Below are 22,642 nucleotides of genomic sequence, written 5' to 3' on the forward strand. Positions count from 1 at the left end.
GTACTGAAGATGCACTACGTGCCCTGGCCGACAGAGGGCGCTGACAGGTAGAGATACGAAGTGCAGCCCACCAGGGGCCCAGAATGTAGCCACACCAGTCCCCAGAGACGCGCACTTTGCAGGGCCAGGACCCCTGGTGGGACTGTGGATGCAGACAGCTGGAAGGAAGATGTGCTTTTCTGCTAGGGCTGGTAGGAGAGGTGCTGCCGAATCGAAGCACAACTCAGCGCGGGAGTGGATCTGATCTGGACATTGATGGATTTGGCCAAGGGGCCATCCAGGTGGCCAGGAAGCTGGAAGCTCCCTCGGTTCTCCATTTCTCTGGGAAGATAGGAAGTGGCACAGTCAGGACCCTCTTCAGCCGGGGGACCTGGGGGGTCCGTGTGTTAGCGCTGCAGTCGTCTTCCCTTGCTTCTGCCCGTACACACTCAGCCAGCAAGACAGCTCTGTCTGCCTGCGGGACTGGGCCCCTTCCTCCCGTGAAAAGCAGTTTCTCCCCATCCGCTCTTAATTTCTAGCAAATGGACCTGTCTTCCTCAGCTCGGAAAAGTCACTGGTTGCCTTTCTTTCTGCACTTTAAACTGGGAGAAAAGGAGGTTTGAAAGGGTGGGCCTTTTGTATTTTATGTTAGAGACAATGGGTGTTATTTGTAAAGGAATAATTTTATCTCGAGAAAAATTAGAAACAGTGGGAGGTGTTTTCTCTGTCTCAGATAAATGTTATGAATGGATCCAAGGACAGAGTTAGCATTTCCTTCTGAAAGCCCACGGGCGGGTCGAAAGACCAAAATATGTCTTCTGACAAATTTGATGCCTTTGGGAGAGATAGCCCAAGACTTTTTCAAATCCTGAAATTTATAATTATCATCTCAGCTTCCCCTGAGCTCCCTTTGTTCTCCAGGAAGAGAGAGATGATAATGGTTATCCCACAAAGTTATTTTGGGGTGGATTAACTGAGGGCAGGCAGAGAGCAGCGCAGCGAGAGCAAAGGCTCTGCTCTTTCCCCAGCCCGGCCACGGTCAAAGTCGCACCCACCCAGACACGACCAGTTCCTCACTCAGCAGACTCAGAGGCGTCAGACCCAGAAATGTAAAATTTCCAGAGGCCAGGCATCTCCTTTATTTGTTCTCATTCTTTCATTTATTTTCTTTTTTTTTTTTTAAGATTTTATTTATTTATTTGACAGAGATCCCAAGTAGGCAGAGAGGCAGGCAGAGGGAGAGAGGAGGAAGCAGGCTCCCCGCTGAGCAGAGAGCCCGATGTGAGGCTCCATCCCAGGACCCGGGGACCATGACCTGAGCCGAAGGCAGAGGCTTTAACCCACTGAGCCACCCAGGCGCCCCATCTCATTTATTTTCTTAACAAAAATGTAAGATGGAAACTCGGGCTCTTGATTTGATCGGTGCTTCATGGGTACACAAGGGAAACAGAGTCCCTTGTCCAACGGGCAGGAGCACACGGATGCTGAGCGGATTGTAACCTAGTGAATTATAAATAAATGACACACACAGAGCTCTACCACGGCTTCACACCCTGTCTCTAATGCAGCTGTAAATTTCCTTCCTTGTGTCTGTCTGTGTCACGGCCATTCCCGTTGTGTCAAAGACTGCAGGCTGTTTCCTTTAAAGGGTTTGGCCAGACGGGGCTCGGAGTTAATTTCCTGCCAGCGCAGCGGTCTGTGTGCTGAGCAGTGAGGGGGGAGAGCTTCTCATAAGTTCTGCCAACTGCAGATCTCGGCTGTGCCATGCTCCTACGACCTTCTGCAGAATACCGAGGGAGCTGTCTATAGCACATGGCAGTGCGTGTAATCGAACAGAGCAGTGGCTCATTCCCCAGCCAGGGCTCTTTCTGGAAAGGGTAATACAGCTGGGGTAAATGGCTCTGATTTGCAGTCACCTAGAACACTCGCAAATACAAAGATTTTCTGTTTTTGAAACTTGGAAAGCATCTTCTGAGACATTACTCAACCCAGGGAGAACTGCGGGGTATAAATCACTGTTAACTTGCTTTAAGTTTGTCAAGTCATACTATAAATACCAAGGTGGGGATGATTTAGAATCATAGGACTTCCTCCTGATTCCAGCTGACGCTCCCATTGGCTCTCGCACTGATAACAGGCACTTCTGTTCCAACTGCAGAAGAATTATAGCCCAACAATTTCAGGGAAGTTGCAGCTGACAGTGATTTATGAGACTGTGTGTCGATTCTAAAACAAATCCAAAAGCCACATCAAAACCTGAGTCCTATATAGAAAAAAGACTCGGGGCACCTGGGGGGCTCAGTGGGTTAAGCCTCTGCCTTTGGCTCAGGTCCTGATCTCAGGGTCCTGAGCCCCGCGTCGGGCTCTCTGCTCAGCAGGGAGCCTGCTTCCCTCCCTCTCTCTGCCTGCCTCTCTGCCTACTTGTGATCTCTCTGTCATGTAAATAAATAAAATCTTTTTAAAAATTTTAAAAAACTGGAAGAAAATATGTGCAAATATTGAGAATAGTGAAGAGCCTCTGGGTTTTAGGATAACGAGTGCTTTTTTCTCTCTCTCTCCCTCTCTCTTACTTTATATTTTCTGGACTGTGCAAATCTTTTACACTATGACTTTTCTATTATAAAATGTTATCAGAGACAAGGCTTATTTCCTTCCCGAAGAAGGCTTTGTGTGACGCCTGTCAGGGGAACAGAAGACAGGTAGGATGGTAATATCCAAGCCTGAAAGCAAGCTCTCGATGCTTTCCTTGGGGGCTTCCAGAAGGAAAGAAATGCATTCTTGTAGCTGGTTGGATTTGTCTGAGAACTGGACCACAGGAAACCGAAGGAACTCGTGTTGAGCATTTCTGGGGACCTTCATTAAGTCCAAGAAGGCTGGTGTGCGGGATCCCTTGGCTAAATTCAGTGGATTGGCCGGCCTCGGAGACAAAGCTCTCAGACAAGCAGTTACGCGTCAGGGTCATCCTTTGCCTGTTAGGACCTAGCGCCATCCCACTCTCTGTTAGATATTACAGAAGGTTCGATGTTCGGTTTAAGCTTTTCTTCCTTTCTGGGATATTTACGTTCTAACAAAAAAGGAATGTCAGAATGGCTATTATTAAAAAGACAGAGACGCAATGTGCTGGCAAGGATGTGGAGGAAGCGAACCCCCGTGCGCCGTGGGCGGGACTGCGGCTCGTGCAGCCACTGCGGAAAATGGGATGGAGGTTCCTCAAAAAATTAAAAATAGAACTACCCATGATGCAACAGTTCCACTTCTGTGTGTCTATCCGAAGAAAATGAAAAGAGTAACCCGGAAAGATAATCTGACCCCCATGTTCATGGCAGCATCGTTTAGAACCGCCAAGACGTGGAAGGACCCAGGTCTGCTGGATGGGCGGATACAGAAAATGTGGTACATATGTAGGTACAGGGGAGTGTTATTCGGGCATTAAAAAAAAAAGGAAATCTTACCATTTGGGACCTTGAGGGCATTATGCTAAGTGGGTTAAGTCAGACAAAGAAAGACCAATACTGCAAATACTGTGCAATCTCACCTAGATGTGGAATCTTAAAAAAAAAAAAAAAGAGATACAAAGAATAGGCTGGTGGCTGCCAAGCGGGGGGTCTTGGGGGGTCGTGTGAAATGGATGAAGAGGGTCAAAAGTTGCAAACTTCCGGTTATAAAATAAATAAGCCACGTGGATGTAACGTAAAGCATGGTGGCTGTAGTTAACAATACCATATTGCATATTTGAAAGTTGATACAACAATTAGTCCTTAAGAGCTCTCGTCCCGAGAAAAAATAAGTTATAACTCTGTATGGTGACTAAAGTTATTAGACCATCACTCCCTCGAGATGACAAATATCTGATCATTATGTTGTGTATCAGAAAACTAGTATCATGTGTACGTCCATGACACGGCATATTAATTTAAATTTAAATATGTCCATTATTCTGTGTATACATTTAAATATTAATTAAAAAAAAAACTCTACAGGGCCACTGGAAGTTATCTGTCCAAGCTTTCTGCTCAAAGACCTTCTAGTTCTCCCTGCCGCAAAGAGGGTCCTCAATATTTTCAGATGGAAGATATAAGTAAATGAAGATTTGGCATCTTAGAATGTGAAAGCTGGAAGGATCACCATAGGCGGCCCCGTCCTGTCATGGATAATAAACAGGTGGGCCTCAAAAGGCCACAGATAAGCCAGCCAGAGTCACACAGTGGATGGCAGACCTGGATCCTGATTCTGTGTCCTCAGCCCATCTCTGCCAAAGAGATATTCTTAAAACCCTGCTTTTTTTTTTTTCCTAACAGCTTTGTTGAGCTATAATTCTCATGCCATTAAAGTGCACTATTCAGTAACATTTTGTATATTCATAGAGTTGTGTAACCCTTACCACAGTCAATTTTAGAACCTTCTCATCACCCCAAAAAGAAACCCCATAGCTCTTAGCCACCAACCCCCCATACCCCCAGCTGCAGGTGACCCTAATCTACTTGGTCTCTCTAGATGGACCTATTCTGGATATGACATGTAAGGGAATCATGTAATATGTGGTCTTCTGTGTCACTTCCGTGTTAGAGCATGTATATTCCATTGTAAGGATATTGTTTACCCAAATTCATTAGCTGATAGATGTTTACGTTGTCGCTCCTTTTTGAATCTTATGAACGATACTGCTTTTCATGTCGCTGGTGTTTTCATTCCGCCTGGGTATATACCTAGGAGTAGAATTGGGGGCGTATACGACAAGTCTGTGTTTAAACTTTTCAGGAACCGCCAGACTGTTTCCCAAAGCACTGCCCTGTGTTAGCTTCCCAGCAGTAGCGGAGGAGGCTTCCAATTATCTGTCTCTTTGATTATCGCCATCCTAGTGGGTGTGAAGTGGTACCTCATTGTGGTTTTGATTAACACTGCTTTTTACAAACCTCCGTGCTCAGAAACCTCTGGCACATACCCACTGCATTTGTAAGATCTTAACTCTTTGGCGTGGTCCTCAAGCCCCCCCCCCCCGCCCAGTTGCCGTGTCCAGTCTGACCGCCTATTCTGCTACGTGGCCCTCTGGGAACCCACCAGGCAAGCCAACCCGACCTCCCCTGCTCTTGCCTTCTGTTTCACAAGACCAGAATGCCTTCCACCTGCTAGCCGCTCTTGAAATTGCACTTGGATTGCAAGAAGCCCAGAAGAGATGGGGGAATTCAGGTTCCCAGAGCAAAATTGGGAAGATACGAGAGTCTAGACTCTCTCCCTAAGCCTGGGGCTGAGCGGGATCCTGTGCAGGTGGGAGTTATAGGATGCCAGAGCGTGCAGGTAAGGGCTCTGCGCTTAGTCACTTTCCTCTCATGGGTTCAAGTGATAAGAGCACAGCCCTAGCTTTGTCCTCATCAAAGCCAGGGAGCAGGAGGGAGGACCTTGGTTTCCATTCTCAATGTTAGATTTTATTCCTCTGCTCCTCCCCCAACAGATTAGGTTGGGTACATTTTAGCCTGATGTCAATTTTTCTTACACAAGTGTAAGAAACCCATTTAATAGACTAACTTGTGGGGCGCCTGAGTGGCTCAGTCAGTTAAGTATCTGACTCTTGGCTCAGTTCAGATCTTGATCTCAGGGTTGTGAGTTCAAGCCCTGAATTGGGCTCTACACTGGGCATGGAGCCTACTTTAAAAATGTGTGTGTGTGTGTGTGTGTGTGCACACACATACACTAATTTGTAACAAAGATGTCAGTTGCTTTTTTTTTTCATTTAAAAAGATATCTCTCTGGCCTAATCTCAGAGTTCTTATTCTGATGATGCTTTCAGTTCTGATAACTCCTTGAATTCACTTCTGTCACACGCACACCTCTCCCATTAACCCAGCTATGGCTGTGAAAATCCTTTACCTAAATACTTTTAGAACTCCCCCCACCCCCCCAACTTGAGTCTCCTCATAAAGAAAAATTATTTATGTCAGTTCAGTGCTGTGATGGGCTGTTTACTCTTCCAGAATATTGCCGAAGCACCTTAAATCCAAAATGTCCTCTTTCTTTACTTTGTTTCAATAGCAGACACCCATCTTCACTGAGGATCCAGCCCTCAAAGGAACTTCCGTCTCTGGATTTGCCCATTTCCCTTATCGAGGCAGACATTTGCCTTAGAAATGAACAGTCTCTCAATAGATCCTTCCCCTCACCCTCTGCCTCCTGGGTTCTCCAATCTGATAGGACTGGCCAGCTGCAGGTGGTCACCTGCAGGAAGGCCAAGTTTGCAGTAGGAAGACTTATTTCCAGGAAGAGTGAATTCTCTCCTAGCCTTAGAGAGTAATGAAAGAGGAATAGACACGGTTTCAGAGCCCTGCAGTAAAACGTGAAGAAGAGCTTTTGCAGTTTTCTGAGTTCTAACTGCTTTCCTGCGGGGAAGACCCGGCCAATGTCAAGTGTGAATTTACTTTATGGGATTACCTTGATTACAAGAATAGTCCACTGGAAGATCGGCTAAGCCGTTCCTCCCCTCGCCAGTAGGTGGCGCTGAGGCCACGCTGTCTTCCGCTGCCCTGTCCAGGCTTGTTCTCTCCCTCGGACACTGCTTTTCATCTGCCGTCCCTTGTTTGCCAGGTCTGTGTGCCCTCTCTATCAACCATTCCAATTCGTATGTGGCCTACCCTGGAAGCCTGACTACAGGCGAGATTGTGCTTTACGATGGACACTCCCTGGTGAGTTGGCAGCGACCCAGCAGACGCAGCCCTCCTGCTTGGCTGTGAGGTCAATGGCAGGTGTTGCACAGGCTCTATCCCGGTGGGGGAAGCGGGGGGGCGGGCGCAGCACGCCAGGCCGAGTCAGATGTAGACAGTGTCGTGGAAACTGCCCGCCAGCTGGTGGCCCATGGTCAGATGGAAGGTGTCGTGCTGTGCCGTGTCACAGCGACAGTGCCCAGATGTTTCCCGTTTCGGTCCTCTGCTCTCTGAGGCTTCGGGGAGCAGGGCAGGATTGCTGGGGGACATCCCCAAGAGTGGTGGCAGCATCGCGGCGCGTTGAGCATGCAGCCGGCTGTCCGTGTTCCCGAGGGCAGGACGAGGGATGGAAACGGAGGCAGAATCTCCATAGCCCAGAAGAGGACGTAGAGCTTATACAGCCTGGTGGAGGGCAAGAGAGAGAGAGAGGCAGGGAGCCCGGCAGATGAGGGGGGGCATCTTGGAAGAAAAGAGGAAGGGGAGGCAGAGGAAATGTGTCTTCCCGCTTCCCCGGCATCAGTATCCGCCTTCTCTTGTCACCAACAGAAAACAGTCTGCACGATTGCTGCCCACGAGGGGACGCTGGCCGCCATCACCTTCAATGCCTCGGGCTCCAAACTAGCGAGCGCCTCTGAAAAGGTGAGTGTGTCACTGCTCCTTCACCGGGCTGTCCCGTCAGGGCTGTGCTGCACGACCCCGTCGGGGCCGAAGGTTGGACACGCAGGGACTGGCTGGTCCCTGGGCCTACTTGGAATCCATTTCCAAGGGGTACCTCTGCCCCACGCGTGCTGTGTATATGGATACACAGTAGTTCAACAGGCAGAAGGCCTGGGTTATGCAAGATACGGGACACTTGACACGGACACTGGGGGTGTTACTGAGGAACGTTCATGCAGGTCCCCCTTGACACGCACTGAGGCTGCATTTAATAAACGGTGCCAACAAAATGTTGTGTGAGATTGATCTCTTCTGACTGGAATGGCCAGGGAGGGTGATCAAGTTGAACCTCAAATGCCATGAAAAATGTGTGTCTTTTGAGAGGCCGAGACCGAACATTCTAGCAAGTGCAAACATTTCCAGCATCTAAGCTTGCCAAGCCTTCGCTTAGGGCGGGGAGGGAAAAGGGAAACAGTGTTGCACACGCCGTCCAAGAGTTACTTCTATAGCAGTATACGCACAAAAAAGCCCGTGTCTGACATTTTGTGCTTCCTCCTCGGAGACAGATGTTCCAAACCAAGAAAACAAGCTCTTCTCTGAAGGGACATCTGGGTACGAAGCCATTAATGGTATGAAGTGTGCACCTGCTGTCTTTTACAGGGCACGGTCATCCGGGTGTTCTCCGTACCAGACGGGCAAAAGCTCTACGAGTTTCGGAGAGGCATGAAAAGGTCTGTGTTCACCGTGAAGCCTGTTTTGCGGTAGTCACCAAGTCCCGCAGGGGATGGCTGGTGGCGGTCGGGGGGAGCAGGGAGGGGCGGCTCTGTGCCCTCCTGTCCCCTGGAGGAGGGTCACTGCCTGAGACGCCTCGCTGGGTGCTCAGCAGACCCGAGAACTCGGCTGCTCTAGCACAGGACCTCGGCCACGGGAGCCCTTTTCTGATGCGCGAGGGCCGCTAGCAAAGGAGACGTGAGAGAGAACAAGTCACTGTCCAGAAGCAATTTGTCAAGTGTGATGGGCCGGGATCCTAGTGGCTGTGGCATTTGCAGCTGGATCTGTGCACCGAGCAGCTGGAAGACGTCTGAGATGACAGGAGGGGGCCGTGCCTTGTTTCTTCCTGCTGGAGACCGGGACCCCTTACGAATCTTGCCAGCAAGAATCCCTAAATGTGAATGACACCGTGTCGGGGCATCGGAGAATACCTAGACTCTCCAGGACACATCGGGTTTTCTTAAAAAGCTGGTTTTTGAACCAGCGAGCAGTCACCCTCACCTTTCTGGCTCACTGGTCTGTCTCTGCATCGCTGTGTTCCCAGGTACGTGACCATCAGCTCGCTCGTGTTCAGCATGGACTCTCAGTTCCTCTGTGCCTCCAGCAACACCGAGACCGTGCACATCTTCAAGCTGGAGCACCTCACTAACAGGTAAGCCAGCGCCAGACGTCAAACCCGCGTGGACCGGCCTTCCTGGTAGGTCTTCCCGACGGGGTGGTGTCACGCAAGGACACACGAAACCTGGGGCCACCCCCTCGAGTTCACACCCTGGCCCTGCCCTGTGCTAGGAGACCCAGGCGGGTAATTCAGTCTTCCCGTACCTCAGTGCAAAATGATCACCGAGGCCTTCTGGGCTTGTCATGAGGGCTAAGGGAGTTCCCTGGAGCCGAAGTGTTCAGCAAGTGCCTGCACCCAGGAGAAGCTGTTGGCACAGTAGTCTGCTCATCTCCGCCGGCCGGCCCACCACTGAGTCGCGGGCAGACACTCCTAGCGCCAGTGGCTGCACCAGTGGCCGGAGCACAGCATGCCTTAAACTGCAGCCGGGGGTGTGGGCATTAGTTTCCTCTCGCTGCTGTAACGAGTAACCACAGACGTCATGGCTTCAAGGAACACATGTTCATTATGGCACCGTTTGCTCGCCCAGGACCCCATGGCCAAGTTCTCCACCCAGGGTCTCACAAGGCAGAAATCCCCATGGCAGGTAGCCCCACTCTTATCTGGAGCTCAGAGCCCTCTTCCAAACGAGCCCCATTCCTGGTAAGAATCCCGGGCGATGCGGTGGTAGTGGTGAGGTGCCCGCATCCTTGGAGTCTGTGCTCAAGAGCCCACCCGCTTCCTTCGGCACCTTGCCGTCGGCCCAGCGGTGCCGCACCGATCCCTTCCTGTGCGCTGGAGCGCTCCAACTTGGCCTTCTGCCTTCCTCGTCTGCCACCAGGTGGATAGCCCTCTCTGCTTTTAAAGGCTCCTGTGATTAGAGCAAGCCCAGCTCGGTAATCTCCCTACCTCCGGCCACCTGGGCCATATAACAGTCACTGGAGGGCTCATTCATCACTGTCACATGTTCTGGGGACCGGGGCATGGAATCTTGGGGCCATTCCTAGGAATTCCACCATAGCTGTGAGCACTCGGACATAGACGTAGCGTGAACTACCTGCTGTGGGCATGACCGTGCCTACCCTTGGAGATAACCTCACACTGGAAAGGACTCTCCTCCCCACCAGCCATTGTCCATGACCTCTTCCCATGGTCAAGGTCCTGCTTCTGGTAGCATCTGGTAGCTTCTGGTCCATACCTTCCTCAGAACTTCAGATGCCTCATGTCTCCTGCCTCTTTGGTGCCGTGATAGGAAATTGAAACACGATGAGCTCGGTTACACACAGAAGGCAGGTGGCAGAGTTAGCAATGACAATGACTCGTACGTCGATAGAGCACTGCACTTTATAGTCTTCTCACACACAGCCTTCCTCGGCTCACCATGGGAGTCCTGGGAGGTGGGAGAAGTTTCATCCCTAAGTCAGCTGGGGTTCAGAGCCGTCCTGTGTGTTGCTCAAAGCCGGTCCCCATCTACAAGTCCCAGGGTTCGCATGGAAGTAGCAAGTTTTATACCCACCCAGGCTTCTAGAGCTTCTCCAGAGCGAAAACTCCAGGGGTGTTTAGGAAACGTCCCAGGGACTTGCTTCCACACTTTCACAGTTGTGCCACAGTTCCCCTCTTTTGTAACTAATTCTCCTAATGTGGTAGAACGTCTACGAGAAAGACCCTTTTTCCACTCACTTTCCAAATACCGTGCCCGGCCTCGTTCTGGCTGTTTGGTGTAGTACATGTCTGTCCAACACCGTCCCCCACTCCTGTTGTGTATGTATTAGTGTGTGTCTGTCTGACACCCGTACCTGGCTTCTGCCCCCCTTCCTCTGAAACTCCATCCAAGGGTTCCAGCAACCAAGTCAGGAAGTGCCAAGGATTTTCAGACCTGGCTCCGTCTTCCCTCCACAGGCTAGTGCAACACTCTTTCCTGGGAAACCTCGTCCCCCTGACTGGTGTCAGAAACCGCAGGGGCTGCTTCCTCCCAGCTCCTGTTTGCCTGGAACCCCATGAATGTCCACCCCTGTTCATGGGCATCCCAGAGCTCAGTGTTTGTCCTATAGTTCTTCTGACCCTGCATGGTCTCCCTAGAGCTTCTATGTGTTTTCTGGACTTTCCTATCTCCTCTCAGACAGCTTGTAAAACATAAGCCCAGATCTCTTCGGGAGCTGGTGTGATAGTGCGGAGCACGGGAGGGTGGCTGGGCTGCTGGGAGTGACCCCGAGGTGCCATGATGGAGTGACCCCAAGCCCTGCTTCAGCCCTGTCTTCATCTGAGTTCGTAATTGGGGCTTCAGACCAGACGTTACCATTTGAAGGCTCTCCTGCTTCCGTCAGTGATCTCAGAGAGCTGGGAACAACCCCTTCCTCCCCCGGGTGGCTCTTGACCTTCCGCTTGGCTGTGCATGAAGCAGGGGCCGCTGCGATGGCTCCCAGCGGCCTCTGCAGCCCCGTTTCTCAGGCTGCCGCCTGAACCGGGTCTTGAGCGTCTCCTGTCTGCTCGGTTATGTCTCACTCTCTCTGGGCTCTTCTTACCAGTCTGTCCTGTATCTTCTCAGCGGGCTAGTTTTCTGGAAGCATTCCTTTAAACCTGACCCTCCCTCCTCAGAAACCGTTACTGCCCCCCACTCCCCCGGCTCTGGGAAAGAAGTGCCGGCTCCACAGGCCCGGCATTCAAGGCCCTTCTTGGTGCATCTTACCTGCTGTGCGGCCTTCCTGCCTCAGGCACCACAGCCAGACCAGCTTGGCTGGGGCTCCCATAGGCCTTGTGCACCTGCCTCTGCATCTGCGGCCCCCCCCTCCCCCGCCTTCCTGTCCCAGTGCACCCACAGCTGAGTTGGACCTGCCTCCAGAGCCCGGCCTCGAGGCCACCACCCCCAGAACATCCCCAGTCGGTGCAGACACCGTCTTATCAAATAGCATCTGCCGTGTGCCAGGCACGACGTGAGGTCCTCAGCAGGGGTCACCGTTCCCGTGCTCAGGACAGCCCTGCCAGGTGGCATGTTAGCCAACTGAGGTTATCGTGGTTTCTCTGGGAGGTGAAGGAACTCCATCTCCCTGTCCCTCCTCCGCGGTCCTGGAGGAGCGCCTACCCACACCCTCTGCGGGGTGTCACAGTAGATGTCTCTGTGCCGTGTCTGCCCTGGGAGCGCAGGGCCTCTTTGCCTCTTGGCACATCCTACCCCTTGGCACAGAGACGCAGAGCAAACAGGACGGGTCTGTCTCGTGATGCTCAGGATCACAGAATAAGGGCGAAACCACTAAGAGGGGCCGTCAGTTTCCGATGGGAACATCCAGGCCCAGAGGCTTGTCCAGGGCCCACCTACCCGACTGGTAAACAGTGAGAAAGAAGCCCGGGCTTCCGAGCCGCGGCGTGCGATCCCCACCGGCCCCAGGCCCTGTACACAAGCGGCCTCTCGGCAGTGCTCCCAGGAATGCGTGTGGCCAGTAGTCCTTGATGCGGCCCCAGTACACACAGCGCGAAGGCAGGGCTGTGCCCCCACCCATTCCCACCTGTCACCGACAGAGCAGCCACCCCTGTGTCCAGGAGACGCCCTGCACTGGAGTCAGGTGACGGCAGGGGAACGCAGCAGGTCCCTCTGATTTAGCTCCACCATTGGGAATCCCTGGGGACCCAGGGTGGCTTCAGGGCTGTAACCAAACACCGTCCAAAGCGTCTTGCCCGGAGGTCTGCTTCCCACTCAGTCTGACCAGGGAGTCCTTGACCCTGAGATCGCGCTGTTCTTCCGCGAACCGGGGACGGGCTTGGGCTTCGTTTTCAGAGTCCAGATAGCGATCCCATCTCGTGCCCGCCCCTGACCCCCTTCTTAGAAATCTGGAAATCAGATTGATCACCGCATGCAACTTCTCTAATGTAGGGAAGAGGTAGCATTGGGAACCTCTTAACGGCTTCGCGATGGCCCCTCCGCAGGACAAACAAGCCCTCGGTGCCCTTCTGGCACGGCCAGCAGAGAACGTCCCGAGCTGTTGGGGGTGGGCAGGACGCGATGCGAAGGCACAGTTCCTTCCTGCTGCCTCGAGCACATCCCCCAGCGCTGGGGCGGGGGGGAGTTGGCCCAGGGCCCGGGCCCACCGGGCTATCTCACCTCCACCTGTGCCTTGCTCCCCCAGCCGACCAGAAGAACCTTCGACCTGGACTGGCTACATGGGGAAAATGTTCATGGCTGCTTCCAACTACCTCCCCACCCAGGTGTCAGACATGATGAACCAGGACAGGGCCTTCGCCACCGGACGTCTGAACTTCTCTGGGCAGAGGAACATCTGCTCCCTCTCCACGTACGTACGGCCCCGCCCACCCTCCGCCGGCAAAAGCCTTCGCCGGGCTGTTTGCCCAGAGTGCCAAGTCCCCAAACACGTGCAGGGAGCCAAAGGACAGGAGACGGCCAAGAGGAAGGGTGAGCAGACTGGAAGGCTGCCGTATCCGTCAGCTGCTTTTCCTCCCTGGTCGTTATGCCTGTTTTGGGGGGCGGGGGTGCCGGAAGCTGGCACGGGAACCCCAACTTTCTGGTGATAATGACACTATCTTGAAAGCAATTCCCATTTTTACATAACTCTGTAACAAGGCTATAGTTCCACAGTCCGGGTTCAGACACCTCTGGGCTTGACAGATACTTTATCTAAGTGGTTTAAAGGAGTTTGTTAAAGAAGCGAAACATTTTTTTCTTAAATTTGATAAAACTAGCCAGCAGTGCAGTGGGCCAAGTTTGTCCTTTGTCCTTTCTGTCACCGTAAAAGACAGAGAGCCACATAAGCCAAAAGTTGTGTCCTGCTCGGGTCAGCGGATATTTTGCTGCTGTGGCTTTTTGTGGTTACTAGTAAGAACGGGCACACGACACGCCTCCTTCTGTCTCATGCCCAGTTACTTTCAAAGACAAGAAATAATCCTCCAGGTAGATCACTAATGCCAAAAACACCCAGAATCGGGGGCCCATGGGCTGGGTAAAGGCTTCTGGGGGGAGGAGAAGCCAGTGTGACGGCCAAGGTGGGTGAGGCTTCGTACCTGAAGCTGGCCCATCACCTGTCGCTGCTGAGACCACAGCACATGTTTCCCTTGGCTTCTAGGATCCAGAAACTGCCGAGGCTGCTGGTTGCATCGTCTAATGGACACCTTTACATCTACAACTTGGACCCTCAGGACGGAGGAGAATGTGTCTTAATCAAGACCCACAGGTGAAGAGACTAGTTTTCACAAAAGCCTTGTAAGAGCTGGCGGTGTCGAGCAGCTCCCCGGGCCGGGAACGACAAGCCTCAGGGCCCTGGCTTGTCTTCCTCGCCGGCCTTCTCAGCGGCAGAACTCGAGCGGGCACACGCTTCGTGCGGGGCTCAGCGTCCAGTGCCCTCACCACCCAGAACGCTCTAGAAACGTGCCGGGATGAGGACCACGTGCTCGAAGAAAGGGAATGTCTTCCTGCAGCCTTTCCTCCTCGTGCATAATGGGTGCTCAACAGTGGTGCCCAAACAGAATCCAGAAGTTCTCTTGACATCTGTGACTGAGCGCAAGGCGACCTCCTCCGGCGGCGACAGGACAGCGCGAGCCCCCCCCTTGCAAGTGTGGCTCAGCGTCCTCGCCAGGTGTTTCAGGAAGAGCAGAGGGCCCATCCTCGCTCAGTGCATATAAGAGAAAGAAGCTAAACATTAGAAGAAAGAAGCTAACCATTTTTTTTAATTTGATAAAACTAGCCAGCAACGCGGTGGGCCAAGAGCAAGAGAAAGGGGTCACTGTGAGTTGCATGATTGACACAGGCCGTTCAAGGTCCCTGGGAGGTCACATGACCCAGCGGTGTCCAGATAGGTCCATACTTTAAGCTGGAGTGGGCAAGCCTGAGCTTCCGGGTGCTTTTCCTCCTGGCAATAGCCTGGATATGTGATGATCTCTTTTTTCTCTCCCTTTACCCCAATTGCTGTAATTAGCTTGATTAGCTCAGGAACAACGGAAGAAAATAAAGAAAATGACCTCAGACCTTCATTACCTCAGTCTTACGCAGCAACTGTAGCCAGACCAAGCGCCTCGACGGCCTCCACGGTGCCAGGTGAGTGTGGATGGGGGGGGCCTGGCCGGGGGCACCGTGGGGCCGCATTTCCGACCGTGCTTTCTCTGCACCATCACCCGTGGATGGAACACGTTCCCTGAACCCCTTCCCTCCTCCCAGGTGTGGCCGTGAAAACAGCCTTTCAAGTCAGGCCCCTAAACCTGGCAGGCAGAGCCCCAAATTGTCTCCTCCCCAACGAGTAGTGTCACCCTCTGAGAACTGGCCACAGTGGAGAGTTGGCGGTGCCCGGGGTAGAAGGTGGGTGAGGTCGGCCGGAGCCTTGGAAACTGCACCTCGTGGGGACCGGCCTCCTCCGCGCAGTCTCTCCGTTCAGTTTTGGTCCATGTGCTGCCGAAGCGAGCACGTCTCTCCATTCAAAAGGCAAAGGCAGCTTCCCTTGGTTTCCCTGGAGGCTCCTGTCCCGGGCTCGTCGCGGAAGAAGAGGAGACCGTGGGCTTCTCTCATGTCTCATTCTTGGTTTCCAGGTTATTCTGAGGACGGCGGAGCCCTCCGAGGAGAGGTTATTCCCGAACATGAGTTTGCCACCGGACCAGTGTGTCTTGATGACGAGAATGAATTCCCCCCTGTGAGCATTAGGAATCCCTAAGAGTGGCTCAGTCTGTGCGCTTAGAAGGAAGCCTTCACCTTGGGCAGGAGGCGAAGTCACTTCCCTGTCCTCTCGCGCTGTCACAGCTAACCTCCCCTCTGATAGTCCGAAGCCAAGCCGTGGCGGGTGCCCTGTGCCGCAGGCCCCACAGACCAGCCGGCAGGTGTCAGGCTAAAGCCGGCAGCATTCCAATAACCGAATACTAATCCGGGGAGTCTCAGCAGCCTCGAGGCATTTTAACTGGGCTTCCTTTGCACTCTCTGTGCTGCACTTGAGGTGGGAATTCGTGCCTGCATAAACTCCATTGGCCTGAGGCTCCTTTAAGGATGTCTTTGCAGAATACTGCCACCTTTTTGCTAAGGACGATTCTCTCACAGGGCTGGGCCTCTGTGCTCCGCAAGCCAGCTAGACCCTCACCTCCCCCGGCTCTCACCGCCGACCCTGGGCTCTCCCGGGCTCCCAGCCCGGCAGCCGGGTAGAGAGTGGAGGCCCGGTGAAGCGCTCCGCTGCATTTCCCTGCATCCTGCTTCAGCCTTTATGGCAACAAGCACCCTCCTGGTGGGCCCGGTGCAAGGCTTGGCTTCTTCCAGCATTCCTGTCTGAAGAGAGGATCCTTGCTCTGGGTGGCTGCCGGGGCCTCCTTAGCTTCTGATTCTTCAAGCTTCCATTTCAAGCAACCTGCAGACAGCTCTTGGGAGCTACGGTTAGAGTGGGGCACAGATACACCAGAAATCATTTAGACTTGGAAGCTGTGTTTGGGCCCAGACTCAGAGAGCTGCAGAGTCAGGCTCTTGCAGCTGGACTGGGCTCCTCGGGGCCTGTTAGGTCTCGGGCTACAGTGTTTTCCCTTAAGCGCTACTCCATTTGCAAAAGGATGGCATCCAGGTCTAGTTTCTTTCTTGTAGAAGTCCTGGGGCGACCTGGTAAGCCCAGTCAGCTTTAAAAAAAAAAAAAAAAGACTGTTTGGGGCCCTCCGTGCATGACAAGAGGGATGGGTCTGGGACAGCCCATAAAGGCTCTGCAGATTTCTGCTTGCGAGGTACATTTCTGGCTTTTAACAGGCAGATTGCCAGACCCAGTGCCAACAAGTCCAGTTTATATTTTAGGGGTGGAAAGCACTGATTCTTAAAAACACTCATTATAAATATAAAGTCAGCGGTCGGCTTGCTGTCTTCTGATAAACCAGTCATTTTGCCTTCGGGTTCTCATGCCCCAACTAGCCATAAAGGGGGTTCTTCCATCCCCCTCAAGAGTTGGCGTTCAGTTACCCAAGGTTGTATCTTCTAGGAACCAGAGCAGAGCAGACGTGGGGGGATGAGTGTGTCCCACTACATCCGGGTTTAGAGGCTTCACCCACTAGGTTCCATTTCAGTAGTTTTGGTGAAAGTCTGTGACTGCTACAAGAGACTATTAGATTATTAATTAGGTCCTTAACTGTCTTCAAAGTAAGCTCTACAACCTCTCGTACTTACACAATCGGCGTACTTCAGATACTGGCTTTCAGGAGGCGGTCCCCTGCCAAAAAAATCCTGCATAAAATAATAGGTACACTGTGTCTATCCTGTGTTTGAAGTTTAAAAAAAAAAAAAATGGAGATGCTTAAAATCTAGTGGTAGAACTTGTCGAGAGGCCTGTTCACCTAAACACTGCCAGGAAGCTGGATATGAGCTGCTTGTTCCATCTCCCTCTTAAGAACCAAACGCATAAAGTTGGTTTAACTTGCTTCTGGGATTTTTACTTAGACACAAGGCTTCCTGCCAGTGAGAGTGTGGCTCGCTGAGTGAGATCCTGGTTAGACCCTACAGCCGGTGGTTGGGGTCATGGAGGCCATCAAGACCCCAGCCCTGCCCTCCAGCCTCCAGACAGACAGGGAGGACAGGACCAAGCTGCTATGGACTCCCAGTGTGGCGGCAGACAGCCTTGTCCATCTCACTACACAGGGGTCAGAGGTGTTAGGGCCACAGGGACCTCCTCTCGACATGGACCATCTCGTGCCCTTATTGGCAACGATGCCCAACAGGAGAGGAGATGTGGACAACCCCTTCCTTCATTCTCATCAGTGTGCCTGTTACACATACTTGGCCAGAATTCACACCTCTACCCACATCTCTTAAAAACTTCTGGGATCGTGAAAGATCTTGGAGTCTCAGCTTTGTTCAAACCACCTCTTTCAGCTCAGCTCATGGGCTTGCCCCGCTAATCTTATGAGGGGCTCCCTGGGCCTTTGCCTTCAGAACACAGGTCATTGCAAGTGGGTCTTTCCTTGTTTTCAGTTTGTTTGTTTGTTTGTTTTTTAAATATACTCACATGTCCCTGGATCTGATCACTCTTATCTCCTTGAGATTTACTCTGCTCCATAAACAATGAGAAAAGAGAACTGATCATTTCAGGTACTGTAGAAAGGTGCCACATTTGGGAAGCTGTTTTTGTTGTAAGAACACATCAGCCTTTACAAGTCTGTGTATTCTCTCCAACTAGTCTTACTCTCCTGAGCAGGAGTAAGGGAGTTGGGACCAAGGGTATTTACCGACTTTTTAGTAGTGATTTAGCAGTCTGTGTTTACAAGATGAGCCTTTAAAAAAATGCATATACCTATAAATACACACACATTTTATACACAGTATTTTTTGGAAACTGCCATACTCGTCTACACCTAACATGGGTGGATTTTCTGTGGCCGCAAGTGACGGCCAGTCCGTGGACATGCGGAAAATCTCCACAGTGCCCAGCCTCCCCCTGCTGACCCCGCGTGGGCTCAGATCTGTTAATAATGCAGCCTGCCTAACCGCCTCTTCCTGGAAAGAGTAAGGCCATTCTGTTTTGATTTTGGTAGATAATCTTGTGCCGTGGAAGTCAGAAGGGCAAAACGAAGCAGTCTTGATGAGAAGCGCACCTCAGAAATCAGGACACCCCCCCTGTCAGGTGGTTTTGGAGAAAACAAGGAAGGTGGAAGAATGGAGTACAGTTGTGTGTGCAGAAAGGGGGGCAGGGGCTGCCTGCTTAAGCCACAGGACATGGTTCACGGCTCTCCGAGCTCTCCTCTGCCCTGGTTGCCAGTGGATACGAGAGACACTATAGACACATCTTGCTATCCGAAATATTATGTTACAGCCATAGTGTCAATGCTAACCAACCATATTGGTCTATAACCGGAACTTCTATGATAAAGGGCATTCTTTTAAATGTATGCCATGTAAAAATGTACTTATAGGAAAATCTCTTTGAATTGTATTTCTTGTATATTACGTACATATAGAGAGACTGTTTTCTGCCAGGCAAAGTATTTTTGCAGTGATTGCAATAAATCATTTATTACCTTTTGAGTCCCATTTAGGACACTAATAATAAAATCATGGCAATTCATTTTTGAGGTTTTCAACTTTTATTTCTTCCTGGTTTTAGGAAGCAGGAAGGATGCCTAAAATCTTTAGAATACAGTCCTCCGATCTTTAAAAGCGGGAGGAGGGAGGCGAGCGGAGCCGTGGATTTCTGTGGGTTCTTCTGCGCTGAGACCCGGAAACCTCTAACTTGGTCCTAGTCTGCGTCGGTGCTACTCAGGTCTCCCCCAGCAGCCACCCAGAAATGGAGCCTCTTGGGCCCCATCCCCAGACCCACAGATCAGAGTCTGCACTTCTGCAAGCTCCCAGCTGACAGGGATGCATATTAAAGATGGAGAAACAGTGTCCTCCATCCAGCTGGGATGAACCTATGCTAAAGCGACCAGCCAAACTGGGTGCAGAGAAAGGAAACTGAAATACAGTAAGTGCTGTGTCAGGGCACGTGGCCAGCATTTTCCTAAATCGCCTTCTTTCATCCTCAGATTCAGAGAATCACAGCCGGGGCTTGACCCAGATCTAGCTCCAAAGTCCGAATGCTCTTGGCTCGACCACCACACGCGGGAGGGGCTGCCGGGGGCACAACACAGTGCCTTCAGGACAATATTCAGAGACTTAGTTTTACAGCATCTGGAGCTGGAGCTGGGACTTGCCCTCGCTTCCTAACACCTTCTGCCTGGGGAGAAATCGGTCTGGCGGGTGCTCTGGGACTCTGGCAACGGCAGGCGACGTGGTGGGGACTGCAGCAGGGGGTCACAGAAGGATCATGAGTGTAATCTGCTCTGGAGGTGTTGTCACCAGCAATGTCTAGGAGGACATCGGCGAGGACCTCCCTGACCACAGGCAGTACGCCCTGGTATTCGGCACCGTCTCTGTCTAGAGGCACAGCTTCCCCAGCATCGTCTTCCAGGTTAAAGATCAGAGGCGGCTCGTGATGCTGTGCGGGCCCCACGGCCCCATCACAGGCTCTGGCTCCGCCTAGAGAGAGGGTGACAACAAGTATCCCATCAGACTAGCTTTGGCCCTGTGTTGGGAGGAAGAGAATCGTGATTGACCATACACGAATCCAAACAGCCCAGGACTTACATATTCAAACGACTGTTCTGCCTGTCCAAGGAATCGCCTGGAGATTCATTCCAGGGATGCTCCCATTGTCCAGAATGACTTGGAACTTCTCCTGAACTTGCCTTCAGAGCCCTTAGGACAGTCAGTCAGGGATCTCTCCTCTCTACCCTTTGTGAGGAAATAAGATCTCTTCCCCTAAACACTGATTTCTTGAACACCAAAATCTGCATCAGGTGGACGGGGCAGGAAGGCGAGGCGAGTAATTTCACTTTGGGTTGCAGCTGAGATTCTTGTATGAACTCGAATCTGGCTACGGAGGCAGCCTCAGAAGAGGAGCAACAAAAAATGGGAGTCATGGCTGCATCCTTAGCTCTTAATGATTCAGGTGACTCTTTTTTTTTTTTTTTCTTTTCCGCCTTTTCCATACAAAAAATATGTATCTGGCAGAAGTTAATATAATTCAACTGAATAAACAAAAGGAATCCCTGCAAAGGACAGCCATCAGAAATGCGGCAATTCCTGAATGCCTCCTTGGGCTCTGAGCTTCCTGGCAGCCAAACAATAGGGCAGAAACTCCTCAGTTGCTCAGGGAAAGCCATGCTCTTGCCTACTTGTCCTCCTTAATGGTCTTCATCCTACAGTTGACATTCAGCTCATTTGGCAGAACCCAAGAGTGCCTGTCTTTGCCTAGAATCTGGAGTCCAATTTGGCTCTTCATTGCCAAGAAAGGGCAGACAGAGAATGAGGTTTGCAGTCAGTCGAACAAGGCCAGCGGTGAATGCCTCTTAGAAAAATGTAAGACTTCCACTCCACAGAATCATGGAACAAGCCCTCCTACGGATAACACTTCTAAATTCTAGGCAACATATTTAGGAAAAAAAAAAAAAAAAAAAAGAAGGCACCAGCAAGTTACCAAGGTAGGCAGAAACTGAAAAGAACTTGATCACTGAAAGACAGAGGTCACGGGGGTCGGGTCTGCGTTTAAGAGACCCACCCCCCAACAGAGACACCCCTCAAACTATGTAGCAGGGAGGAGCTGGAGCCCAGGGAGGGAACTGTCTTCCCTTTGACTTGAGCTCTTTGGGACAGAGCTCAGGGCTGCCTGAGAAAATGGACGAGTAGAACTCTCAGGAAGGAGGAGGGAGCCAGAGAGGAGAAAGCCTCAAAATTCGCGGATAAACTCCCTCCACATCATTCTCTAATGTAGTAGATGTCAAGACATGTTGTTTATCTGAAATAGTTTTGAGTAATAAGGATGAGAATTTTCAAAGAGAAGGGGAAGGGAGGGATCAAACATGGCACACTCTTCCTCCCCAACACACACCCAGATGCTTGGGGCTCCATCCTCCCCATCCTCGTGCTCACCATCCCGGGACTTGGTGACTCTTCAGAAGAAGAACTTCCCTCCCCTGGGTGTTATAATTCCTGTCCGATTGTGATCGTTTCTGAACAGTCCGATGACTTCATAGTAACATTCAGGATTCCAATCCCGTGGGGCCAAGGGCTTTCTGGCAGGGCTGTGACTTCTGAAATTAACTCGGCCTGCAGAACCCATACCTCTGAGATAATGTAATGTAAGGACTGTAATCTAGAAACTTTCCATCTGAAAGCATAACAAATATCTGACTGGTTTGTATTTTAGGCTTTGGAGAATCAATAATTCTTGTGGCATTTTTAATATCCCTCAAGTTATGAACTCAAAGAACTTGTTTTGTTTTTATGCCACGTTTTTCTTCGGGATCACATATTTACACTCAGGGAAAATCATTTCTGTTCTTTGTAATTCTTTGGAATGCTCTAACATGAAACAACTGAATCAAATTGGAATCTGCACCAGGTCCCAGATTTTGTTTTGCTTATTTTTTTTGTTTTTCATTCACTGAAAGAAAAATGTTAGGGTCCCTGCGAGGTATGAGGTGCTGTGCTCAGCACTTAAAGGCAACAAAAATGAAATATCTTACAAAGCTCAAAACTAGTAGGGGAAATAAAACATGGACCCAAATGATTGGCATACACGGCAGAACGTGATCATGGTCAGAGGTTCCTCAAACTGTACCCAGCCAGGAAGATGAGAGGGAGTTTTACGACCTGACTGGGGTACTAGAATTTGCCGGGAGGCCCTAGCCACTGAGAGAGGACAAGGACGAAGGCTGCCCTGGAGAGAGACTCTCTTGGAGAACTGACCCTGGAAAAGTGTGGGGACCCAGGCTGGAAGGAGCCTGAACTCAGTGGGCAGCAAGAAGCCACTGGAAGATTCTGAGAATCAAACTGACCCAGGATTGCATTTCTACAACGTACATTTAAGACGGTCGGCTAATGAACCACGATGCAGAGTCTGTCGGTTTGCTAACTCAACCTCTCAAGTCTATTTTCTGAAACAGTCCATTGTCCAGTAAATTACACTTTAAAATATCCCTAAGCTCCCATTTCATGTTCAGCCAAACTGGCATTTAAAGCCAAACAATGGAATGAAACGTTCTTCAGGGGAAAGGAACCGTGTTAAGCGTGCTGACCGGCTCTGAGCTTGCTGGAAATGTCAGCCAATGGCAGAAAGACCTTGTTTTCCTGTTTGTGGGGGCAGAGGGCCTGTGCTGGGGAAGGGGGTGGGGGTGCCTTGGGCGCCAGGAGCTCCTTGTAGGAGGCCAGCCCCCACCCACTCCTGGAGACCTCCGGGAAGATCTGGGCAGGGGACACCTGACTCACCGCTGATGTAGAAGGCCTTGTAGCGCCCCAGGCGGACCGTCTGAAGGGCTCCGTACTCTCCAGCCGCCCCACTGTTGGGATGGAAAAGTACCTGAGGAAGAGGAGCAGGACTTCCTAACCAGACAGCCACGCTGGTGATTCCTCGGAAAACATTCCTTTCTCCGACCTGGTGCCCGGCCCACCACCCCCACCCCAACATGG

The 22,642-nt window shown here is 51.5% G+C and overlaps 2 protein-coding genes across 3 annotated transcripts in view; one reads left to right on the forward strand and one right to left on the reverse strand.

The window, feature by feature from the left end:
- Nucleotides 1-18,701, forward strand: part of WIPI1 (WD repeat domain, phosphoinositide interacting 1) — a 32,664-nt gene extending 13,963 nt beyond the window's left edge. Inside the window, exons 5-13 of the mRNA XM_044247571.1 lie at nucleotides 6,556-6,653; nucleotides 7,218-7,310; nucleotides 7,989-8,059; nucleotides 8,644-8,751; nucleotides 12,813-12,977; nucleotides 13,764-13,871; nucleotides 14,613-14,731; nucleotides 15,217-15,317; nucleotides 18,172-18,701. Of these exons, the coding sequence (XP_044103506.1) occupies nucleotides 6,556-6,653; nucleotides 7,218-7,310; nucleotides 7,989-8,059; nucleotides 8,644-8,751; nucleotides 12,813-12,977; nucleotides 13,764-13,871; nucleotides 14,613-14,731; nucleotides 15,217-15,317; nucleotides 18,172-18,219 (911 nt within the window). The 3' untranslated portion in view covers nucleotides 18,220-18,701. The remainder of the gene's footprint in view (nucleotides 1-6,555; nucleotides 6,654-7,217; nucleotides 7,311-7,988; nucleotides 8,060-8,643; nucleotides 8,752-12,812; nucleotides 12,978-13,763; nucleotides 13,872-14,612; nucleotides 14,732-15,216; nucleotides 15,318-18,171) is intronic.
- The window catches only part of ARSG (arylsulfatase G), a 96,979-nt gene continuing 93,038 nt past the window's right edge, over nucleotides 18,702-22,642 (reverse strand). For both annotated transcript variants that reach the window (XM_044247567.1, XM_044247568.1), the window contains exons 11-12: nucleotides 22,442-22,532; nucleotides 18,702-19,651 (exon numbers count right to left, since the gene is read on the reverse strand). In XM_044247567.1, coding sequence (XP_044103502.1) covers nucleotides 19,281-19,651; nucleotides 22,442-22,532 — 462 coding nt within the window. In that variant the 3' untranslated portion in view covers nucleotides 18,702-19,280. The remainder of the gene's footprint in view (nucleotides 19,652-22,441; nucleotides 22,533-22,642) is intronic.

Source organism: Neovison vison, chromosome 5, assembly GCF_020171115.1.
Source record: "Neovison vison isolate M4711 chromosome 5, ASM_NN_V1, whole genome shotgun sequence".
Classification (NCBI taxonomy): Eukaryota; Metazoa; Chordata; class Mammalia; order Carnivora; family Mustelidae; genus Neogale; species Neogale vison.